At 34.8% G+C, this 21,243-nt stretch overlaps 6 protein-coding genes across 16 annotated transcripts; all 6 read right to left on the reverse strand.

Annotated features, from left to right (window-relative positions):
- Positions 1-58: 58 nt before the first annotated feature.
- LOC143901422 (odorant receptor 10-like) lies at positions 59-2,735 on the reverse strand. Its single transcript, XM_077413739.1, has 5 exons — positions 1,635-2,735; positions 1,447-1,546; positions 797-907; positions 482-637; positions 59-289 (listed from the first exon to the last, which is right to left on the reverse strand). The coding sequence occupies exons 1-5, from the start codon at positions 2,639-2,641 to the stop codon at positions 236-238; spliced, it is 1,428 nt and encodes a 475-aa protein (XP_077269865.1). The 5' UTR covers positions 2,642-2,735; the 3' UTR covers positions 59-235.
- Positions 2,736-2,901: 166 nt separating this feature from the next.
- On the reverse strand, positions 2,902-5,103 carry Or35 (odorant receptor 35). Of its 4 annotated transcripts, none has more exons than XM_077413746.1 (5): positions 4,280-5,103; positions 3,863-3,962; positions 3,672-3,782; positions 3,216-3,371; positions 2,904-3,121 (listed from the first exon to the last, which is right to left on the reverse strand). In XM_077413746.1, exons 1-5 carry the CDS (start codon positions 5,101-5,103, stop codon positions 3,068-3,070), a joined length of 1,245 nt encoding a protein of 414 aa, XP_077269872.1. In that variant the 3' UTR covers positions 2,904-3,067. The 4 variants fall into 4 exon arrangements, 3 of the variants coding, with proteins under 3 accessions (XP_077269871.1, XP_077269872.1, XP_077269873.1); XR_013258069.1 differs by having other exon boundaries at positions 2,963-3,121; positions 3,661-3,782; XM_077413745.1 differs by having other exon boundaries at positions 2,902-3,371.
- On the reverse strand, positions 5,063-8,785 carry LOC143901423 (odorant receptor 10-like). Of its 3 annotated transcripts, none has more exons than XM_077413740.1 (5): positions 7,778-8,785; positions 7,056-7,155; positions 6,809-6,919; positions 6,449-6,604; positions 5,063-5,257 (listed from the first exon to the last, which is right to left on the reverse strand). In XM_077413740.1, the coding sequence occupies exons 1-5, from the start codon at positions 8,605-8,607 to the stop codon at positions 5,063-5,065; spliced, it is 1,392 nt and encodes a 463-aa protein (XP_077269866.1). In that variant the 5' UTR covers positions 8,608-8,785. The 3 variants fall into 3 exon arrangements, with proteins under 3 accessions (XP_077269866.1, XP_077269867.1, XP_077269868.1); XM_077413741.1 differs by lacking the exon at positions 5,063-5,257 and adding an exon at positions 5,778-6,235 and having other exon boundaries at positions 7,778-8,783; XM_077413742.1 differs by lacking the exon at positions 5,063-5,257 and having other exon boundaries at positions 6,455-6,626; positions 7,778-8,770.
- A 288-nt stretch (positions 8,786-9,073) lies between these two features.
- Positions 9,074-12,032, reverse strand: LOC143901434 (odorant receptor 10-like). 3 transcript variants are annotated; one of them, XM_077413763.1, is made up of 5 exons: positions 10,344-11,631; positions 10,006-10,105; positions 9,826-9,936; positions 9,500-9,655; positions 9,074-9,142 (listed from the first exon to the last, which is right to left on the reverse strand). In XM_077413763.1, the coding sequence occupies exons 1-5, from the start codon at positions 11,147-11,149 to the stop codon at positions 9,089-9,091; spliced, it is 1,227 nt and encodes a 408-aa protein (XP_077269889.1). In that variant the 5' UTR covers positions 11,150-11,631; the 3' UTR covers positions 9,074-9,088. The 3 variants fall into 3 exon arrangements, with proteins under 3 accessions (XP_077269889.1, XP_077269890.1, XP_077269891.1); XM_077413764.1 differs by lacking the exon at positions 9,074-9,142 and having other exon boundaries at positions 9,384-9,566; positions 10,344-12,032; XM_077413765.1 differs by lacking the exon at positions 9,074-9,142 and having other exon boundaries at positions 9,513-9,830; positions 9,912-9,936; positions 10,344-12,031.
- A 1,434-nt stretch (positions 12,033-13,466) lies between these two features.
- Positions 13,467-16,097, reverse strand: LOC143901428 (odorant receptor 82a-like). Of its 3 annotated transcripts, none has more exons than XM_077413753.1 (5): positions 14,894-16,090; positions 14,502-14,601; positions 14,219-14,329; positions 13,798-13,953; positions 13,467-13,560 (listed from the first exon to the last, which is right to left on the reverse strand). In XM_077413753.1, the coding sequence occupies exons 1-5, from the start codon at positions 15,691-15,693 to the stop codon at positions 13,507-13,509; spliced, it is 1,221 nt and encodes a 406-aa protein (XP_077269879.1). In that variant the 5' UTR covers positions 15,694-16,090; the 3' UTR covers positions 13,467-13,506. The 3 variants fall into 3 exon arrangements, with proteins under 3 accessions (XP_077269879.1, XP_077269880.1, XP_077269878.1); XM_077413754.1 differs by lacking the exon at positions 13,467-13,560 and having other exon boundaries at positions 13,604-13,953; positions 14,894-15,424; positions 15,505-15,610; XM_077413752.1 differs by lacking the exon at positions 13,467-13,560 and having other exon boundaries at positions 13,675-13,953; positions 14,894-16,097.
- A 449-nt stretch (positions 16,098-16,546) lies between these two features.
- LOC143901430 (odorant receptor 82a-like) lies at positions 16,547-20,941 on the reverse strand. Of its 2 annotated transcripts, XM_077413758.1 has the most exons (5): positions 19,691-20,939; positions 18,338-18,437; positions 18,078-18,188; positions 17,403-17,558; positions 16,555-17,188 (listed from the first exon to the last, which is right to left on the reverse strand). In XM_077413758.1, the coding sequence occupies exons 1-5, from the start codon at positions 20,476-20,478 to the stop codon at positions 17,135-17,137; spliced, it is 1,209 nt and encodes a 402-aa protein (XP_077269884.1). In that variant the 5' UTR covers positions 20,479-20,939; the 3' UTR covers positions 16,555-17,134. The 2 variants fall into 2 exon arrangements, with proteins under 2 accessions (XP_077269883.1, XP_077269884.1); XM_077413757.1 differs by having other exon boundaries at positions 16,547-17,558; positions 19,691-20,941.
- Between the last annotated feature and the right edge of the window lie 302 nt (positions 20,942-21,243).

The following is a 21,243-nucleotide window of genomic DNA, read 5'->3' on the forward strand; positions in this document are numbered from 1 at the left end:
ACACGATACATTTTTGGCCTCAGGATCAATTAAATCATAATAATAATTTTGTTTATTAATATTTTACCTGTTTTAAGACTGAGTGAATGAGATAATGAATGTGATATATGTTAATTTATTATCGATTTCTGATGTTAATTTGTATCGATTATCGATACAATATTTGTTGGCAAAAAATATATCCGTATCTATAACAAACTTGCTGCTAGGAACAATAATAAGGAATGTATAAATTTCATTGCGTAACTGTCCGAAGTAAATTTAAATACACTACGGATGTTTTAAGTACCTAAAAACAATGTAAACTTTAGAAACACACACACACACACATGAAATTAATAATATTAAATTAATAATAATTAGTAGGTAACAATATAACAAGTAAATTAATATAAAATAAATATAAAGAAATAAATATATAAATGGGTTATGTAGGTATACAATTTACACAAGTAATAACGATATATAGTTTGAGACTCACGGTGCTGAAAGTATTGAGGGATAAATCGCAGAACTTGCCAGCCGTAAGTTTCGGTGGGTAATGGGACATTGTGATAATCATAACAAGATCAACAGCTTGATGGCCGGACAAATCATACCAATTAACCTCATACGCAGCCGAGCCGATTTTGACAAACTAATAAAAATAGAAATAATTAAATATTACAATTGTATAATGTTTATTACTATTTATTCAAAATAGGATTAATACACTATACGGACTTTTATAGAATTCAATGGCTGAAGATACGTCTATAAAAAATTTTTTATTATCAGCAATACCATAACAAAATACCTCTTCCACGAGGAGTTGGCCGATATAACAAAATATCAGAATGTTGAACGTTAAAGATATCAATAAAATAAAATACGTGAAAATGGCCACGGCGTCGCTATTCTCCCATTCCTGAGAAGACAAACGTATGAAACGTATAACTATAGGGCTGCGTTCCCTTTGGACGCTTTCGTACTGAAAGCGTCATTCTATCTTTCTTTAACATATAATGTGCAATAAAAATAGAATACGTTTTCAGCACGATAGCGTCCAAAGGGAATGCAGCCTAGATGTTTGAGGTAAATGTACCAATGCCGGGACATTTAAGATCTATGTCCAGACACCTTTACCATTTTAGTTTTTAAATAAGTATAACACGAATTAAAATCAGAGATAAAAATATAATACAAGAAAAATATTTTTATCTTTGATTTTTTTATTTTAATTCGCGTTATAACTTATTTAAGGACTAAAATGATAAAAATGTCCAGCCATAGGTACGTACGTCCAGACATTGGTATATTTACCTTACAATTTATCAGTGAAAGGAGACGATTCTTTCTGTTTTGTTACAATTATTATAATATTAAAGAAACAGCTATATACTACGAAGAGCACGACAGAACTTATTATTCAGAAAGATGTGATGTCCGTTATCGTAATCTTCTTACCATTAGGCAATAGTATTCGAGCAAACATATAATCAAGGTTGCGGCCACCAATTCCAGTAAGCATATTTCACGTAATATTTCCTCCACATCGGCCGTAAATCTAGAAACGCGCCATGTATCTACCCCAAATGTCTAATAGAAACGCGTTTGTGTAAACTATCCCGGCACTTTCCCCGTTTTCGTCTCACCTCAGCACACGCACGTGATGCTTTGCTATCAAGCTCAGACGCTTCTCCACCGTGCCTTTAATTCTCTTTCCATCGACTAGATCGTCCAAAAGTGTCATCAATATCTGCACTTGACCGCATGCGTGCGTCGCAAAAGTCGCAGCCAGACTACACGCTGCCGTCGTAGCGCTATACTGTATCATAGCGGACAGACAGTGCATGAAAAAGACGATCTCATAAGCGGGACTTGCCTGAGGGTCGAAATATATATCATATCCCGGATAAACTAATGGTCTGCTCGTGAAGCTACCGTTCGTCTTTGTGTTGGCAATGGCACTGGACAATGGCATGATCGTATGATAGGACATGCCGCCGGTGTAAAGAAAAATCACGCACAGCGTCGTTAGTCTGCGGCCTATCAGCGCGTTTCTCAACATCATTTTACGGTGGTCCTGATGTCGCACGATCTGCCAATCACTCTCGACATGTTCGACGCATCTTCCGATCGCCAAGACGCGCGCTCTGAGGAAGCAATACTTGACCGCGGAAGTTAGACAAAAGCCGACCGGTCCGAAGAGCTTGACCTTGATGTCGATGTCCTTCTCGCGGAGCAAAATGTACGGAATGGCGGGTACAAGCACGAAGCACAGACTGAAGAAGCACGCGAGGATCAACATTAATGAAAGGAGCTTCTCGCTTTGCGACGAGCGACCGTGAATCAGGTGCCAGATACCGATTGGATTCAGGATCCACCGACACAGTTGCACGGCGTAGCGTATGTCGTGTTCATATTCTACATTGTGTATCCTGCCTGGAAGTTGGGATCGATCGCGCATGCTGTCGTCCGCAACGCTGCAACGCTGACTGAAATACGCATACGGCAGCGTCTCGATGTCTGCGTGGCGACGCAAGCGCGGGGAAATAACGATTCCGAGATCGCGTGCAGGTTCGTCCCGTATGCCTGTCATATGTAACAAGGCAAGGGGAAGACGTGCGTGCACGAGGGACTGTTTCCCTTTCCCAGTCATTGCATGACTGATGATTACGCATAAAAGTGCGTAACGATATAAAGTTTACGAGTTCTAACATAGTTGCTGACGGATATACGCAATCCCCCGTCATTTTCATAGTACGTAACGCAACGTTGGAAGGAAGTCAGAATTACAGTCAGTAGAGTAGAGTAAATGCGTAAGGATATTAGCTGTATGCACTTTGCGCGCAAGTTTGCGTATATATAACATAGCTTTATATTTTATTAAGATATAATTAGTTAATTTGCAGTTTTAATACTGTAATAAATTTTATTCTATTTCAAGCTTACATTTACGTAAATGATAATTTATGTAACACGATTTATTAACGCGCGCGAATATATATATTATATCTAATTTTTATTAAATATATTTTAACGCCAACGTTACTATAATACATCCCGTAACCATGATATCACCGTATTAAACGTAAAAGGTACGAAGTAAATTCAAGTAAGCCACGGCCGCTTTCACGATCTGAAATTTTTCTCTTGCACATCCATTTCTTATGAATAATGACATTGAAAATAATTGTATGAATGGAAATAATTCTATCGATATTTTTACTCACGCTGCAAAAACTGGCCAAAGATAAATCCATAAATTTTCCGGCTGTAAGTTTGATCGTAGCATTAGACATGGCCATTATTAATGTCAAACCGAGCGCACCCTTATTCGGTATACGATACCAGTCTATCATATAAGACTTCGTGCCGATTTGTATACACTGTTAAAGAGATTTTGGTGATGTTCTTTACAGAAAACAATTCTTACAATAACGTTTAACAGCAATTATTTATATTATGAAGCTTTAATGAAAAAGTTTGATTTTTTTTTGTATAAAATCAAGTTTAACGAATTTAACAGAAAAATAACGAACTTCTTTTTTTAGTTTGAAAAAATTAACTGTAAAGTTGAAAAAATAAAATTTATATTAATTTTTCTTATTGTTACGCTAACATTTTATCTCAAATATTAAATCATATTTGCAATAAGTATGTAAAAGTTGCAATTACAGTTTAGGTACCTGTTCGGCAAGAATTTCGCCGATATAGCAAAGGATAAATATATTGAACGTGAAGGATATGAGCAACGAACTGAACGTCATCGTTCCTAATGTTTTACGATGTTCCCATTCCTAGAAGGCTAACGTCATGAAACGTAATTGTATTATGTTGTAGCGTATTTAAAATATCGTTCGCAAAATATGTTTCGTACCGTCATCATATTGAATCCCAGAAAGCATATGTTGAGCGTACAGCCAACTACATCCACGAGGCAAATCTCGTTTAAAAGCTCCTCGGTGCGAGTGATAAAACTGCAAGTTATGCGATTAAAATTAAAATGGAAATTGAAATCTTTTTATATTACAGATTTATATAATAATATATTAATCTCTTGGAATACATTTTTATGATATAGTAATTATCAGGTTTGCTGGCTTACAAAGTCTGTCTTTAATAATAAAAATTTGCACACACAAGACTTATATCGTTTATTATAAAGTTACGATTCTGATATTGTGTAAGAAAGATTTTCGCAAATTGCAAATGATATATTTTTTGTGGGTATAATCTTTGCATATAAGCTGCTATTACAAACCGCGATTAATATGGAAATCAACGCGCAGGTTACCTAAGTATCCTGATGTGATGTTTTACAATGTCGCCGAGCCTTCCCTCGTGCGTGCTGCTCGCGCTCTTCCTTTCTTTTCCATCCGCGAGATCATCCATCTTTAGCATGAGTATCTGAAACTGACCGCAGGCGTGCATGACGAATACCGCTGCCACACTGCACACGCCGATGGTGATCGTGTAAATGACGTAACCAGCTAGAGCTTGCGTGAACTGCGCTATTTCGAAGGCCGGCGTGGTTCGCGGATCGAAGAGGCCACGGTAGATCGGGAAGGAGAGCATCCTCACCGTCTCGTTGTCGATAATCTCCGTTCTTCTCGCGCAGATCGGCATCACCGTGGTGAAGAATATGCCGGCGGAGTACATGAACATCGCGCTGATAGAGGAGAGCCAGCGGCCGAACTTGGCATTGTCCACCATTATTTCTCGGTCTTTCTCACGAGCCAACGCGACGCGACTCCAGTCCGTGCGGATATGCCGAAAGCATTCGCTGATGTTCTCACTGCGGGTGATGAGGATGTACTGCTTCACCGCGGCCATCAGGATAAAACTGACCGGACCGATCATTCTGATCTTAGTATCGAGATCGGTGTCTACTAGGATGGTACAAAGAGTGCATGGGATAAGCAGAAAACATATCAGGAAACAACTGACCACCGTCAGGATCATGCAAGCGATCTTCTCCATCGTGGTCTCGCAGAGAGTCAACGGCCACGCGCCGATCGGTTTCAGGAACCAGCGATTCAGCTGAATGCTGTAGTTCCAACCGTCCGTTAGTTCGAGATTAATGGATTTGACAGAGTTCAACTTTGAATGCTCGAGCATAGTAAGGACTAAATCGCGACGATGCACGCAACTGACTGAGCGTCAGCGAACTGCTGACGGTCAGCCAGTTCGGCACGCGCATGTGCGTCTTCTGTCCGCCCATATAAACGTTCGTGCGTGAACGCAATTGATTCCTTTCTTCCTTTTCTACCTGCTATTTAATTATTTATTAGTGAGACCTATGGTTCCTGGAACTTTATTGCGTGCTGCGTGCAAGTCCTTTTGAAGGGATGCAGATAAGGAAGTAAATTTGATGGGAAAAAAGGGTTCTGATGCGCTATTGTTCACGATCAAGGGGGAATACGTAATATACTGGATACATGTTTCCTGCTTCATATTTTCTGACATAACCAGTAGACGACCTTTTACGTATACCTCACTCTACATATGGTTATTCTGATGGGAATGAGTGTGTCTTTAAAAAGTAGCGCAAGAACAAATGTGAGATATAAATTCTTTTCTGAAAGGTTAATTAAAATATTTCTTTAAAGTTATTAGCTATTATTAGAGTGCAACGTATAAGAAAAAATATAATGACAATATTGAATAAATTAATTTATTTTGATAAATTCAATATTTCTAATATAATTAATATTTTTACATAGATATATATATATATATATATATATATATATATAAATATAAATATATGAAAGAGAATTGCTTGAAGCATATTTATATGTATTACTGATGCCTCCTGAATTTGTAAGTAAGACTTGCGTTCGTGTGCACACTACGTATACACATACTATATTTTTGATCTCATAAAATTCTACAATTAACTATAATTAAAATCTATGTTGGGTGCTTTCTAGTTAACGACACAAGTCGAGTTAAGAATGACTTGTATCGATTTGAGTCGCTAAATGAAAAGCACCCATTGTGATATTAAGAAAAAAACATTTGGTAAACAAAAGTATTATTTTTTTTGTTAATTTATGATTTGCGGCCGGGATAATGAATACTTATTTAACATAAAAAAACATTACATAAAGTTTTTATCAAGTATCTATATTTATTATAAACTGCTTATTTTTTGCATGTTATTTTTTTCATACCAAAGTTGTACAATTATTTACGTAAGCAGTACAGTCCGAAGTATATTTAAATACGCTAAGGCAGATTTAATTACCTAAAGCAATTAAAAATTACTCATCTTCGTTCAAAAATCCATTATTCTTTGAAAAAATATTTATATCTTAAAATACTTTTATACAGATATATTGCACGAAATATTACAAATGTGATAAAATTTTAATGCAGTCAAACATTTTTTATATGAATACAAATTTTATGTTGTTTTATATGCATAAATTATAAATAATATATATTTTTGCATACTTACATCACCGAAAGTGGAAAATGAGAGCTGAACAATCTTTCCGGCAGTTATCTTGATGCCAACATTGGATCTTAGAATTATCAGAATGAGCCCCTGAGCGGTTTTTCCAGGCAAGAGATACCAGTTTGTCATATAGGCCGATTTACCGATTTCTTCGCCCTAAAGGCCGTTTTGTATATACCTGTTATAATTTGATTAAAGAGACCAGCGATATTGCATCTCAATAAATTTCAATAATAAATTTCGATCTTGTAAGTATAAGCACTATAAACTCTATCGCCGATTCTATATCGATTCTTTTTTATTAGAACGTACAACTTTTTATTAGAACTTTTTATTGTTATTTTTAATTTTAAATGTTACCTGATCAGAAAGTATTTCTCCGATATAACAGAATATAAATATATTAAAAGTAATTGAAGATAATACCATTGAATGCGACAAAATACTTTGATGATTGTCGTGAATAAAATCCTAAAAGAGACTTTATTTTATTAAGTACCTAATTTCTTAGGTACATTCAAGTGGTAGAATAGTAAAACGAATAGTAAAACGAAAATATATAAACTGTGACTATATACATATATATTCTATGGAAGAATTTCCATACCATAATGCAATAATATCCTAAAAGACATATATGCATCGTACATCCAATTAATTCCACAAGACATATTATATTCATAATTTTCTCTGTACGGGATACAAAACTGCAAATATAGCGTATGATCACGATAGATCGTAATTATTTTGCAGCAATTTTTATTCGATTAAGCATATAACGTTTATTATGTAACATATAAAAATGAAACTAAATTATGACTTAACTCCTTCGTTGGCAGAGAGAATTCGACAAAAAGTGCCCAAAAAATGGCAGCAAAATTTTTTATTCTGAAAATTTGTACCCTGGGGTTTTTGAGGGCGCTGATTACGAATCTGAACTTGAAATTCGAAAATTTAAAATGGCAAATTTTAACCCAATCAAGTAATTTTTTGCATTTTTATCCGCCATTTTTAATTTGCAAATTTTGAATTTAGATTTGTAATCAGCGACCCCAAAACCCCCCGTGTAAGACTTGGATGCCAAATCGGAGCAAGAATAGAAAAAAAAAGATTGACGCACTATTGCGTCAATGCCACACAGGGCACCGATTAATTTGACGCACTATTGCGTCAATGCCAACGAAGGGGTTAGCATATAACAGTTGCATTAAAAAAATTTGCTGATATCAGCTGTTAATTACGTTACGATTTAATTAAATTGGATTGGATCTGGTGATGCAAATTAGAAAATATCAAGTACACAGCAAAAAGTCAGAAATGATAGCTCACCTCAAGATTCTCAAATGATGATTCACTATAATTGCGAACCTTTGTCTCATAGGAATAGAAGTTTTTTCCTCATTTTTGTCGTCCATGAAATTTTCGAGCCAAGATATCATGATTTTCATTTGGCCGCACGCGTGCATCACCAAAACCGCTGCCAGGCCGCATGTGGCGACTGTAACGCAGTTGACGACGAAGGACGAGAGGCACTGTACAAAAAACACGAGCTCGTACGTCGGACTGACGTGCGCGTTGAGAATCTTGATGTAGAAGGGATAGGGTAACGCGCGAACCGCGACGGTACTATTCCCCACGTGTAAGATAACTTTGGAGAGGCCTTGGACGATATTGTACGAGAACACACCGCTGTGCATGAACACGGCGCAGAAACCGGCGATGAATCGACCTATCTTGGCGCTCTTCAGCATCACTCTCCGATCCTCGAATCTTCTGATAATTCGCCAGTCCGCTTTCACGTGCTCCACACAGTCGTGTATATCGTCCACGTGCATCAAGAGGCAAGAATAATTCATCATCGCTATGAGCCAGAAGGTGAATGGGCCAACGCTCAACAGCTTGTCGTCGTTCGACTGCTGCGAGTCGATGAGTATACTCAGACCAGTTGGTATCATGATGCTGATTATCAGGAAGTAGCACACGAATATCGCGAAATCGGAGCGGATCTTTTCGATGATTGAGATATCGGTGGGACGCGGCCATACATTAATCGCCTTGAGAATCCAACGTATTATCTGGATACTGTACTCGTTGTATTTGTATTCAATCAAGTACGTGGATACGGAGACGCTAGTACTATCCGTGAGATCATCCTCCATCGTTTTCTGACGAAGGTAGCGAACTTACTGAGGCTGTCCTTTCGCTGCCGCACACGCAATAGTAACGGTCAGCGCGTGCGCAGACATTGAACGGCACATGATATAATGGTCCTAATAATGTATTGTCGTGTAGCCGCCGCGGCAACAGGTAGAAGCAGCTTGTAATCGATAGTTAGGTCTGAAGTTATACGTACGGAATATTACAGTTCTGCTGAACGCGCAGTTATATTGTGGATCACGTCTGCGATTTACCTCAGCGAATATGCAAAAAATTAATTTTATTAAGAAGATCAATCATATTTCTCTCAGGATGCGCAAATTTAAAGGAGTAATAAAGTGAAATTATATTTTACTTAAAAATATGACGGGTAAAATATTCTCTCACAACAGTATTATTATTATTTAATTATTCAATTGCATACTATATTTATTGTTTATAATCTATATATATATACATATATATGTATAACATTAATATTATTTATATAATAAGAGTACGAAGTATGTTTAAATATGCTAACGCGGATTTAATTACCTGAAATAGTTTTAATTATATTGTCAGTATAAAAAATGTGATTGTTTGGTTTGTCATTAAAACAATCATTTAATCTTTATAATAATTTTTACCAAGCTCTGAGAGAAAGGTTTTGTTATTATGTGAACAACCAACATTTTTTGCTGCGAGAGCTAATTAATTTTGCAATAATAGCAAAACCTTTTATTGTAATAGCAAAATTCAGCAAAATTTTGCTATTACAATAAAAGGTTTTGCTATTATTGCAAAATTAATTAGCTCTTGCAGCAAAAAATGTTGGTTGTTTATATAGTAACAAAATCTTTCTCTCAGTGTACATGTCTGCAAATTAAAAATACTATTTTTTTATATACTCACATTACCGAAGGTAGAAAGGGAAAGCTCAATCATCTTTCCAGCAGTGATTTTGATTACGATGCTGGATCTTAAAATGATCAGAATGAGACCGAGAGCGGTATTTCCGGGTAACAGATACCAATTTGTCATGTAGGCAGTTTCACCAACTTGGCCGCTCTGTTATATTACGATTAAATCGAAAAAATACGCTCGCGGCAATATCGCGTTTCGATAAAACTCACACGTAAAATTAACTATTAATAGATCGTAAAGTTTTTTATCGATTGGTATTCTTATCGAATAGGTATAAAATCATTTTTCATATGTCTAACAAGCGTTGCCGTTACCTGTTCTGAAAGGATCTCCCCAAAGTAACAAAATATAAAGATGTTGAAAGTAACTGAGATCAATATTATAGCGTATGCCATCATACCTTCTTTTTCGTCTTGGTTCCAATCCTAAAAGAGATTCTCTAATTCATTAGAGCAATAGGTAACCAGCGGCAAAGTTTCACACAATACGCATACCAGTATGCAATAATAGCCCAAGAGACACATGTGCATCGTGCAACCTACTACTTCCACGAGACAAACTATATTCATAATTTTCTCTACGTAAGACACGAAACTAGAAATACATATATTTAAGAATATATGATATATGTATAACGTATTAAAATAATGGTACATTTTTGTGTATTAACATTATTAACATGTTTTATTCGAGGTTTTATTTTAACATACTTATTTAATAATAGATCAATGTAGATATTATTCACACAACATTTAGCATGTAATTAAAACAAAGATAAAAATATCCGTCATTACATACAAAAAATTTATTATTAAATTGTCTCTTTGATTACCTGAGTATTTTTAAATGATGTTCGACGATGATGGCGAACTTCTGCTGCGAGGAGTCTCTCTTTTCGTTTCTTTCGTCGATCAGATTATCCAGCAAGGACACAAGGATTTTTAACTGACCGCAGGCATGCATAACGAACACGGCGGTGAGACAGGATGCCCCTACTGTTATGGAATTCACAACGAACGTGGATAGACACTGTATTATGAACACTATCTCGTACATCGGGCTCGTCGTGGTGTCCAGAAGCTTATCGTAGAACGCGAAAGGCAGCGGACGCACCGACACGTTATCGCCCCCGACGGCGGCTTCGCTTAACGTCATTCCTCGGAAAATGCTGTACGAGAATACGCCGCTGTGCACGAATGTCGCGGAGAATATTGCGACGAAACGACCGATCCTGGCATTCTTCAGCATTATCTCCTGCTCCTCGAATTTTGCCACAACCCGCCAATCCATCTCGATGTGTTTGATACATTGATATATGTCGTCAACGTGCGCCAGCAACGAAATATACTTGAGACTCGCCAGCACCCAGTTGCTGAGCGGTCCAAAATCACGTATCTTCATCTCCATATCTTTGTTCTCGTCTAAGATTATGGCCAACGCGCAAGGCACTAAAGTGCTGACGATTAAAAAAATGCATGCTATCAGCAACGCTACTGATGAGATCCTCTCCGCGATCGACGAGTCCGTCATCGGCCAGACACTTATCGGCTTCAGCAGCCAACGAATCGGCTTGATGCTATACTCCTTATTCTTTACGTAGTTAAAGATGATCGGCGGGTTCTGTGGAAGCTTCGTCATGTTCACTTCTCGAGCGCAGAAACACGATTGACTCGCGCAGATTTCTCGAAACGTACGCGGGGTAATAGTTACAGAGTAACGCGTGCGCGGTGTATATTGGCTATGAGACTATATACTTTCATTTTATACACACATCTCTCAGGTAATCGATAGCAAATTGAAGTGGTGGTGAATTTTCATTGCAAGATAGACGGCGAAAACGACAGACTAGTCACGCAATTCGACTACCTTTTTTTTGTTACTGTAACTCTGTTGTAACTCATTCGTTTCTGTATTTTTATTTGAACGGATAATAAGAACTTATCCCTCGACCCTCATCCGCTTGTGGTAGCTCTATTTTGTTCCCTATCAGTTCCATTCTGTTTATCTGTCTTATCCCTTCAGAGTAAGGGGAGTTGAACAACATGCATGATACTTGTGTTTATATCGATTTGTTCGAGAGGAAAAGGGTGAAACTATTTTTAATCGATACACAAATGAAACTTGTTCCAAAATTAGGCAGTCGATTATGTTATAGTGTAGTGAAAAGTGCTTGAAAAGAATATGATGGTTTACAAATTTGTATTAACAATGGATTTGTATTAACCTTTAAATGCCCCCTGGGGTCCAGCGGACCCCAGACCTTTTACAATGATATATTTTCAAATGTTCTTGCCAAAAATGGAGCTCATGTTTCCATTGATGATAGTTGAGTGATTGACCTACCTGTTTGTTCACTTAGCAGTACTCAGTTTACTTAATTTTGCTTCCTCATAGAGGAAGCTTTGTTTTCGTAAAAAAAATTTTTTTTTAGTTGCTTTTGCCAAAGTGTTCAGAATGTTCTAAAACCTTGAAAAATCGTTATTTTAAAAAATGTCGGTATGTGTATATGTATGTGCCAAATTTACCGAAATTTCTATAACTCCAGAACTAATCAACCAAATCTTAACGAATTATATATGAAATAGGGTCTTTTAGACTCCTCATGTCATTTACGAGATTCTTGAGAGGTGTGGCATTTAAGAGTTAAGTTAAATTATGGATATATATATATATATATCCATAATTTAACTTAACCATAATCCATAATTTATATATATATATATATATATATATATATATATGTATGTATGTATAAAGTCATAAAATTATTAACATTGCTTAATAAATTTTACCATATGCACTCTATTTCTGGAAAGTACAAATTTATTGACAGTTTTCTTCAGAAATAAATAAATTAATTAATTTTTTAAATTTTAATTTTGTAATACTAAAAACATTTTTTATAATTGAGAAAATTATAATGTGAATATTGTGAATGAATAAAACGAAAATTATAAAAATAAAATTATAATAAACATCGAACAATATATTTACATATTATATATATTTTTAATATTTTTTTTAATATAGATATTATAAAGTAATATTTAATTAAGTATGCAGTATTTAGCAAGACAAAATTTTTTACATAATACTTTCAGGTGTATTATAACACTGATATATAGTTATACAACACTTTTAGACGTGACTCTACGTAAAATATGTCAGCAAATGTTTAATTTTACGAATATCTTCCTTTTCCGCGTAGAGCACAATATATATTCAGTTTTAATAATTTAGGAAAAAGTAGTCAATTTTTAATTCATATGTAACATGTTTAAGTTGAAATGAGAAATCATCGATTGCAAATTGCAATCGTCACTTTTTTCAGTTCCACGCTTCCTGCCACACGTGTACCTATAGTTCAGCACAATTACTTTAGGAAGGCATATGCAATGCGCTATCACGAATGACCAGTTCATTGTGCCGAAGTTGAATGTGAAATAGCACCTGCGCCAACTTTCCTAAAAAGTTTGGTGAGCAACCTGCAATTTCTCTGAAAGTGTTGCGTGTTTAAGCAATTGTATTGTCGCGAGTTTTTTATAGTATCAGTTATGAGACAGAATATCGCGTGTCACAAAGACCATACGAATGAATTCGTAGAAACGATACTGAATACGCTTTAATTTATCAGGTGTAACTGCAGTATTTTTTTATTCGATTTTATGCAGACCGTTCTTCTTATGCTGCTAAAAAGGGTGAATATGTAATTTTGATGAATTATGAAAATCAGTATTTCATAAAATGTAGAAATTGTATAGTAACAAGTATCGGGAAAATTACAAAAAATTGTACAGCGTGCATCTTTGAAAATGACTAATAATCTTGAGTCTGACAAAATCATGGATTTTATTTATTAAATCTTATTTTTAAGATATATATATATATATATATATATATATATATATATTAATTTTGTTCTATATATTCTATTTTATATAAAATATATATCTTGCATGTTTCTTAACTTATGTTTTACATAAATATTATACGTTTCACATAGTCATTGTTCGCAAAAGATTTAAATATACCATGGAACTTTTAATTACCTGGAACAACAACATGATTGTTTCTACACAATGCAGAAATATATATTATATTCTATAAAAGTTATAGATATATTAATGTTTTAAAGATAATAGAAAATCCAATTGAACGATCCAATTCTTATTAGATGATTATAATTTGCAATTACTAAAGTATATAAGAAAATTAGTGATAAGGTATAAGAATTCTATCAAAATTTTTGTAAGGAAACAAAGAAACGGTATATCTGTATTACTTACATCACCAAAAGTTGCGATAGACAAATGAAATAATTTTCCAGCAGTCATCTTGATAACGTTATTCGATCGAGCAATAATCATAACGAGACCAAGCGCAGTTTTGTGATGTAGGTTATACCAATCGGTCATGTATGCCATTTGTCCGACATATTTGCACTAACAAATTGACATAAGAGTTAAATTCTGTTTGAATAATAAAAAGAATTTGACAAAAATAAAAATTTTGACAATTTAACAAAAGATGTTAAATGAAACGGAAATATTTAGTTTTATTAAAAGTGAATTATATATTGAGATTTTTATATTAATATATACGAGTATTATATTTCATTATTTTTTTAAAAGTATTGAATGGATTATTAGAGAAAATGTCAAAATCTGACATTTCCTGGTTTCAGCATTTTAATTCTCGATGTATTACCTGTTCTGTAATAATCTCTCCGATGTAGCAAAATATAAAAATATTGAAACTCATCGATAAATACATAATAACATAAGATATTATTTTTGCTGTATCGAGCGTTTCCCAAGCCTAAAAATTAAAATTTAGGCTCATCTTTATCGTTTAATCTATTACTTTAAATACGCGTTTTGTAATAGAATAGCGATATTTGGCTTCTCATAAATTTAATTACAATTAGGTGCGATTATTAAGAATTTCTAATGAAATTTTCTAATAAGATTTCCTTACGTTTTTAGCGTACCATAATGGTGTAATATCCAAGTAAACACATAGTTACTGTGCATCCCATCAATTCCGTGAGAGAAACTGGATGCATAATACTTTCCACGCGTGATATAAAACTGAAACGTATTATAGATGTAGGTGTAACACGATAGAGTTTTTTTTACAAACGAATCATCCGTATATTGAACTGATGCTCTTCGTGAACACTATGATGACAGATCCTCTTTTAATAATTTAGAAAAGGAAAATAAATTTATCTTAATTCTAACAAAAATATCTATCTTTAAATGATTATAATTAATGATTTATTTACATTATTCCAAGTAAGTTTAGAGAGTTTAGTTTGTTTATTAAATTTATAGAATTCTGAAAAATGTGTTTTTTAACATGTGCCTGCGTGTAAAATACCTCAATATTCTTAGATGATGCTCCACGATAACGGCCACTTTTCCTTCGGCTGTATCATTTTCTTTCTTCTTTTCAACAAGTTCATGCAGCCACGTGTACAGCACGTTCAGCTGACCACAAGCATGTATCGCGAAGATAGCGGCTAGACTGCAAGCACCGACGGTAGAGGAATTTATTATGAACGTTGACAGGAACTGCAGAACCAATGCGATTTCATTTACAGGACTAAATCTCGTGTCGATGATTTTACTGTAAATCGGACATGTCATCGGATGCGTCGTAAAAGTCTCATTGTCAACAGTGATAGGTACAGTTTTCATCGCCCTTGCTAAGCTGAATAAGAAGGCACCGCCTTGCATGATCAGTCCACAGATCAAGGCGACAGAACGACCGTATTTGGCGTGTTGCAGCATCACTTCGCGATCGTCGATTCTTTGTATGAGACGCCAATCTGTCTCCATGTGTCGCATTAATTTGCGAATATCACCGCTGCGCTTGAGTAGCACCCAGTAATTTATCGATCCCATAATCCTGTGAAGCAGTGGCCCAATGGCGTTCAGTCTTGCCTTGATGCTAACTTTATCTAACAACACATGTAACAAACACGGTACCGTTACGGATGCTACCATGCTCGAACAAATAAGAATTTGCAGTAACACAAGGATTTTCCATATTGAGTTCGACGCATTTATTTGTGGCCACGCACCGATTGGCACGAGAAACCACCGACTCAATTGTAAACTGTAATCGTTATATTTCTTTGATATGTCGCTTTCTGGCGCACATTTGGAATTTGACATGATCACTGCACGAAAGCGCACGGTGCACTGCCATGGATAGGCAATTCATCGTGCTGGAGTTGAATATGAAAAAGCGCCTGCGCCGACCTTCGGAAGAGTTTGGTGAACGGCATTAAAATTACTTTGAGAGGGGCGTAATTTCAATCGATATAAGTTGTTCGTCGGGAGTTTCTACTGTCAGATGTCTAAGAGAACATCGCGTGTCATGAGGAGTGTAAGCGTAGATTCGTGGAAGTGATACTAAAAGAGCTTTAATTTAGTAGATTTTCTTTTGTTCGACGACGCATATATTAGCTACGTCCCTTGTATTGATTAATAAGACAAAATCAGTTTTAAGTGGTGATAAAATTTACATCATCGTAAAATAGAAATAGAAGCAGTAAATACATATATGATAAAAATTAGGAATTTATATTGTATAAACTTTTGCGAAAATTTTTTCATGACCAACAATTTTGTGTCATTCGAATATAATAATTTATTTTATTTTATTTTATAGAAGAAAAATAAGTGAATTACCTGATTTTATTCCGGCAATACAAACATTTTGGATCGGCCATTTTAAATCCGCCATGTTAGATTTTTTTATTTAATTAATGGATTTGTAATCAGCATGTCTGAAAAAGCCCACTCAGACTCATTTTGATAAAATATTTTATTATCGTAATGCTACGTACAAAACTACATGTCAAGGACCTTATTTGATTTGTCATTTCTACATTTTGCCATTTGGATAATAAATTCGTGTTTAGAGACTTCAAAAACCTTCGTAATACATTCGATTCATGAATTTAGCGTGGTATATTTGGTTTTCACGGAAATTCGATGTAACTTCAATGTTCCCACATGTCGCCACACTGATTGCGGCGAGAAAACGTCCGAAGTTTGCATATTCCAGCATTGTTTCAGGGTCTCCGATTCTTTGTGTGAGCTGCCAATCAGTCTCCATATGAACATACAATTCCGAATATTGTGGCTGTGCAGGAGCTGCATCCAATATCTTATTGAGCCCATAATCATAGGCAGAAACCTAATAGCGCCCAGCTTCGTTGTGATAGCCAGGTCCTCCACAGTAACATATATACATTATACATGGCACCGTAACGATTGCTATTACAAGTGAACAAACGATGATCTGTATTATATTTTAGCTATTTTTTCTAATGTACTTGACATGCTTGTTAAAGACCACGTTTGGTGAGGAATACGATAGTACTTTTTTTTTGGCTATGCATGTTAGTTTTGTAAAGTATTTGTTTTTAATTTCTTTAGTTTCAGGGAAATTGTAAAGAATACTATTTGTACCTCGATTTGTACTTTCAAGAACTTAATTGTAGAAGATTTTGTTATACCATAATTATTATTAAGCGTGTTTATTTAACAACTATTCTATTTGGAAGATATTCCATACATGTGTTTTATAACTAAGTTTCTCTACGTTTTATATGGTCATTGTTCGTAAAAAATTTAAATATGCCGTGGAAGTTTTGATTACCTGAAATGACGAAATGGCTTTGTTTTTTTGTTAACAACAAAATGTACAATAAATTATTACGTTGTTGAAACTTGCTTTGATACAGTATATTGTATCAGATTCAATCGTAAAGTTATTATGTATAATTATTATAACAATTTATGAACGATAAGAAAGTAAATTTTGTCAAAATTTTATAGTTGACGTCAATAACTGTAGTATGTGTGCTACTTACGTCACCAAAGGTTGCTATGGATAACAGAACTATCTTTCCCGCAGTTATCTTGATAGTGTGACTCGATTGCATGATTATCAAAATGAGACCGAGCGCTGTTTTGTGAGGCAGTTTATACCAATTAGTCATATATGTTATGTCTCCAATTTTTTCACACTAATAAATAAAAATATTTAAAAATTTCTTTGAGTATTTTTGAACGTCTAACGCCGATGGTAAAAAGATATCAAAGGATATTATTAATCAGATCTATTTGCTTGACTCGTATTACTGTAGTTACAATTCAATGGACAGTGTGAGTCTGGGATGCAGTTGTATATATGCGGAAAATTAAATTATATAATACCAATATTGACACTATTATTGCGATTTCTGTTATTTCGATCTGTAGTAAAATCATCATTTGGTAATCTTTAGTGGACTAATTAGTCCACTAAAGTCCATTAAGGATTTCAGTAGAGATCAATACTGGTTCTAGAAATTGCAATAACAGTGTAATTACTTGTACTATGTACGTAATTTGATATTTAATGTTTAGTTAAACTAACTAAAATGTTTAGTTGCACGTATTGGACTAAATATTTTTCTGGATTAACAAATTTTTTCTCAGTGTACATAATCAAAATGAATGAATTTTCACACGTCTAAAAAATATTTTTTATTTTAAGGTATTACCTCTTTCGTGAGGATTTCACCGATGTAACAATATATAAATATAATGATACACGCTGTCATGTATGCCACAAAATGTGATAATAATTTTGCCTTATCGAACGCACTCCAGTTCTGGAAAATAAATTGCTGTCTTTATTTACTGCAGGAAAATAAGGTAATCTGTTTTTGCGGCACCTCAATTATCTGTTATTTGTTATTAATTATTATTAATTATCTGTTATCTGCGATTTGAGACAAAGTTTTAGTTATTATTAGCATACCATAACAACGAAATATCCCATTAAGCACATATTTATGGTGGATCCCATCAATTCTGCTAGACAGGCTTTATTCATAATACTTTCTATTTGTTGTACAAAACTGAAACATATCTCTGCAGTTACGACACATCAAGCGTGATGGTATGTTTCTTTTGCAAAATTTATTCTAGACGATCTACGATATGTGTTAGTATTCAGAATATCTTTTTTACAATCTTTGTGTACTGTGTAATATGAAGAACAAAAAATAATAAGAATACACTCATCCCACTCATCTGCGATGTATGTACATGTATGTGTATGTGAGGGTGCTTGTGTGTGCGTGTGCGTGTGTGTATTTGTGTAGGCATATCGTTTAAAATGAATTTAAATAGAATATTTGTTTGTTTTTTTAAGCCTTTCATGTATAGGGGAATGCGGGGCACGTTGAGACACTGTTGGTTGGAGGGAAAGGGGGCTTTTTAGGTTTGCTGCACTGTCATCACTGCATGCCTTGTTTATCCAGGAGGTAACATAATCTTAGTTTTTGTAGTCAGATTGCATTGTTTTGTTGTGAGCGAAAGATAAGTGTTTTTGAGTATTAAATGTAAATTTTAATTTGCTAAGGTAAACTGAATTAATTATTTTATTATGATTGTAGAAATTTTAGATTTTAGACAAATAACTATGGAGCAGGTTGAGATATAAAACTTTTTGGAGTAAAATGAGACACCTTTAAAGATAACTGTATTTTATATTAGGTAGTTTCTTGTCTTAGATTTGTTGCTTATTGAAAATGGTCATATAACGGAAAAAACCTCAAGTAAAAGGTAATTTTGATACCGACACACTGTTTTTTTTATCATAATATTTTTTTATGTTCTAACATTGCTTCTATCGAATATATATTCATAAATAAGTGATAACACAAATTATTATTGATGTCTCATTGTGTCTCACATTGTTTTAATTCTCCCTACAGGGTGTCTTAACCTGCCCCATTAGTGGGGCAGGTTGAGGCACTTTTTAAAAATTGATTTTTTTTAATTATTTAAGAAGTAAAACACGTTATACACCAATAAACTTATTAAAATTTTAAAATTTTAGTAAATCTGTGTTAAAAATCACTTTAAAAAAATTTTAGCATAAATATTTAAAGAAATACAGCGAGTTGAATTTTAGGTGTTTCAACGTGCTTCACTTTTCCCTACTTAAGTTTATAATATATGACAATGTTTTAAGTTTAGCGCAAAATATTAGTTTATGCAAAGCAATGTAATGGAAATGCTATTTATCTTTAATACTCAATAAAAAGAAACTCGCACAAAGTGCAATCAAAACTCTATTATTTAACAATAAGTACAAGTAAGATACCTGATGACTCTCCAATGATGCTTCACGATGGCCGCAAGTCTTTGGTCTGCTAAATGATTATTCTTTTTTTCGGTGAGTTCATTTAACCACGTATGCATTACATTCAGTTGACCGCAAGCATGCATCGCGAAGACGGCAATGAGACTGCAAACAGTTGCTATAGAGGAAATCATTATAAACGTCGACAAGTATTGCACACCCAGCATGATCTCGTTCGCAGGGCTGAATCTCACATCAAGTATCCTGCTGTACATTGGACATGTCATCGGATGTATCGTAATAGTTTTGTTGCCGATGATAACGGTTGTTGTTTCCATCGCCTTGACCACGTTAAAGATGAACGTGCTACCATGTAGAAACGTCGCGCACAAAACGGTCATGAAGCGGCCGGATTTGGCATATTGCAGCATCACTTTGCGATTATCGATTTGAACGAGTTTCCAATCCGTCTCCATATGCCGTATACAACGTTCAATGTCTTTGTTACGCGTAATTAATATCCAGTAAATTACTGTTCCCAACATTCTGTTAATCAGCGGAATGAGGTCCTTTAATTTAGTCTTAAAGTCTTTTTTCTCGAATCCCATGTACAACACGCATGGTATCAGAATGATTGCCAACGCGGTCGAAAAAATTAAGATTTGCATTGACACCGCGAGTTTTTTTATTCTGTTCGACGCGCTCGTTTGCGGCCAAGCACCTAGTGATATGAGAAACCATCGATTTATTCGTATACCGTAATCATTGAGGTTTTCGTTATCTGCTATGTGTTTCGGATCGCTCATCATGATTGTTTCACAAGGACGACCGATACGTTACTGTAATGATCATCTTAAGTTTTGCTCAGCTATAGCTTAACTAGAGACATGCATAAGTACGCTTGCGCCAGCTTTTAATAATGTTTTGCGAAGCGACGCGTCGATGGCATTGTTCTAAGAAGAGCGCACGCTCGTATCCAATCAATAATTGTACGCAATCAATAATCGTCCTTTACACGCCGCCTGCTTGTCAGTTTGACAAGAGACCGCGTTCAGTGAACAGTGTGAAAATACTTTTCCGGAAGTGCCAATGAACTCTTTACTTTTCATTATTTTTTATGACACCTGCAATTTATCAGGTAAAACGTTTATAATATGATAAATTATTGTTTGAGAAAAATTCTTAATCTAATGATATATTGTACTATACGCGTAATAAAGTCCAAAAGTTTCTGACACAAGAATTGGGTAACTCCGGTATTTACGCCGCAGAAATCAGAAAAAATAGAAGGAATGAAGGTATTTGCAGTACCTCTGTTTTATGCCTTTATGCTTTTATTAGTAGTGTGTTGTTATTTCAATTCTTTAGGGCCCGGACACACACTTTTGCACAACGCATAATGCGTAAGCATATAACAAAATTGATTGGTCTATTTTCTTATGCACTTGTACATGGACCAATCAGTTTTCTTATGCTTACGCATTATGCGTTGTGCAGAAGTGTGTGCTCCTCGCTTTACTGTTAACATTAACGAAACCGCGTCGTTGTTATGCGTTGTGAGTTAAATCTATTTC

Source organism: Temnothorax americanus, unplaced genomic scaffold (assembly GCF_048541705.1).
Source record: "Temnothorax americanus isolate GAGA-0224 unplaced genomic scaffold, ASM4854170v1 Scaffold33, whole genome shotgun sequence".
Classification (NCBI taxonomy): Eukaryota; Metazoa; Arthropoda; class Insecta; order Hymenoptera; family Formicidae; genus Temnothorax; species Temnothorax americanus.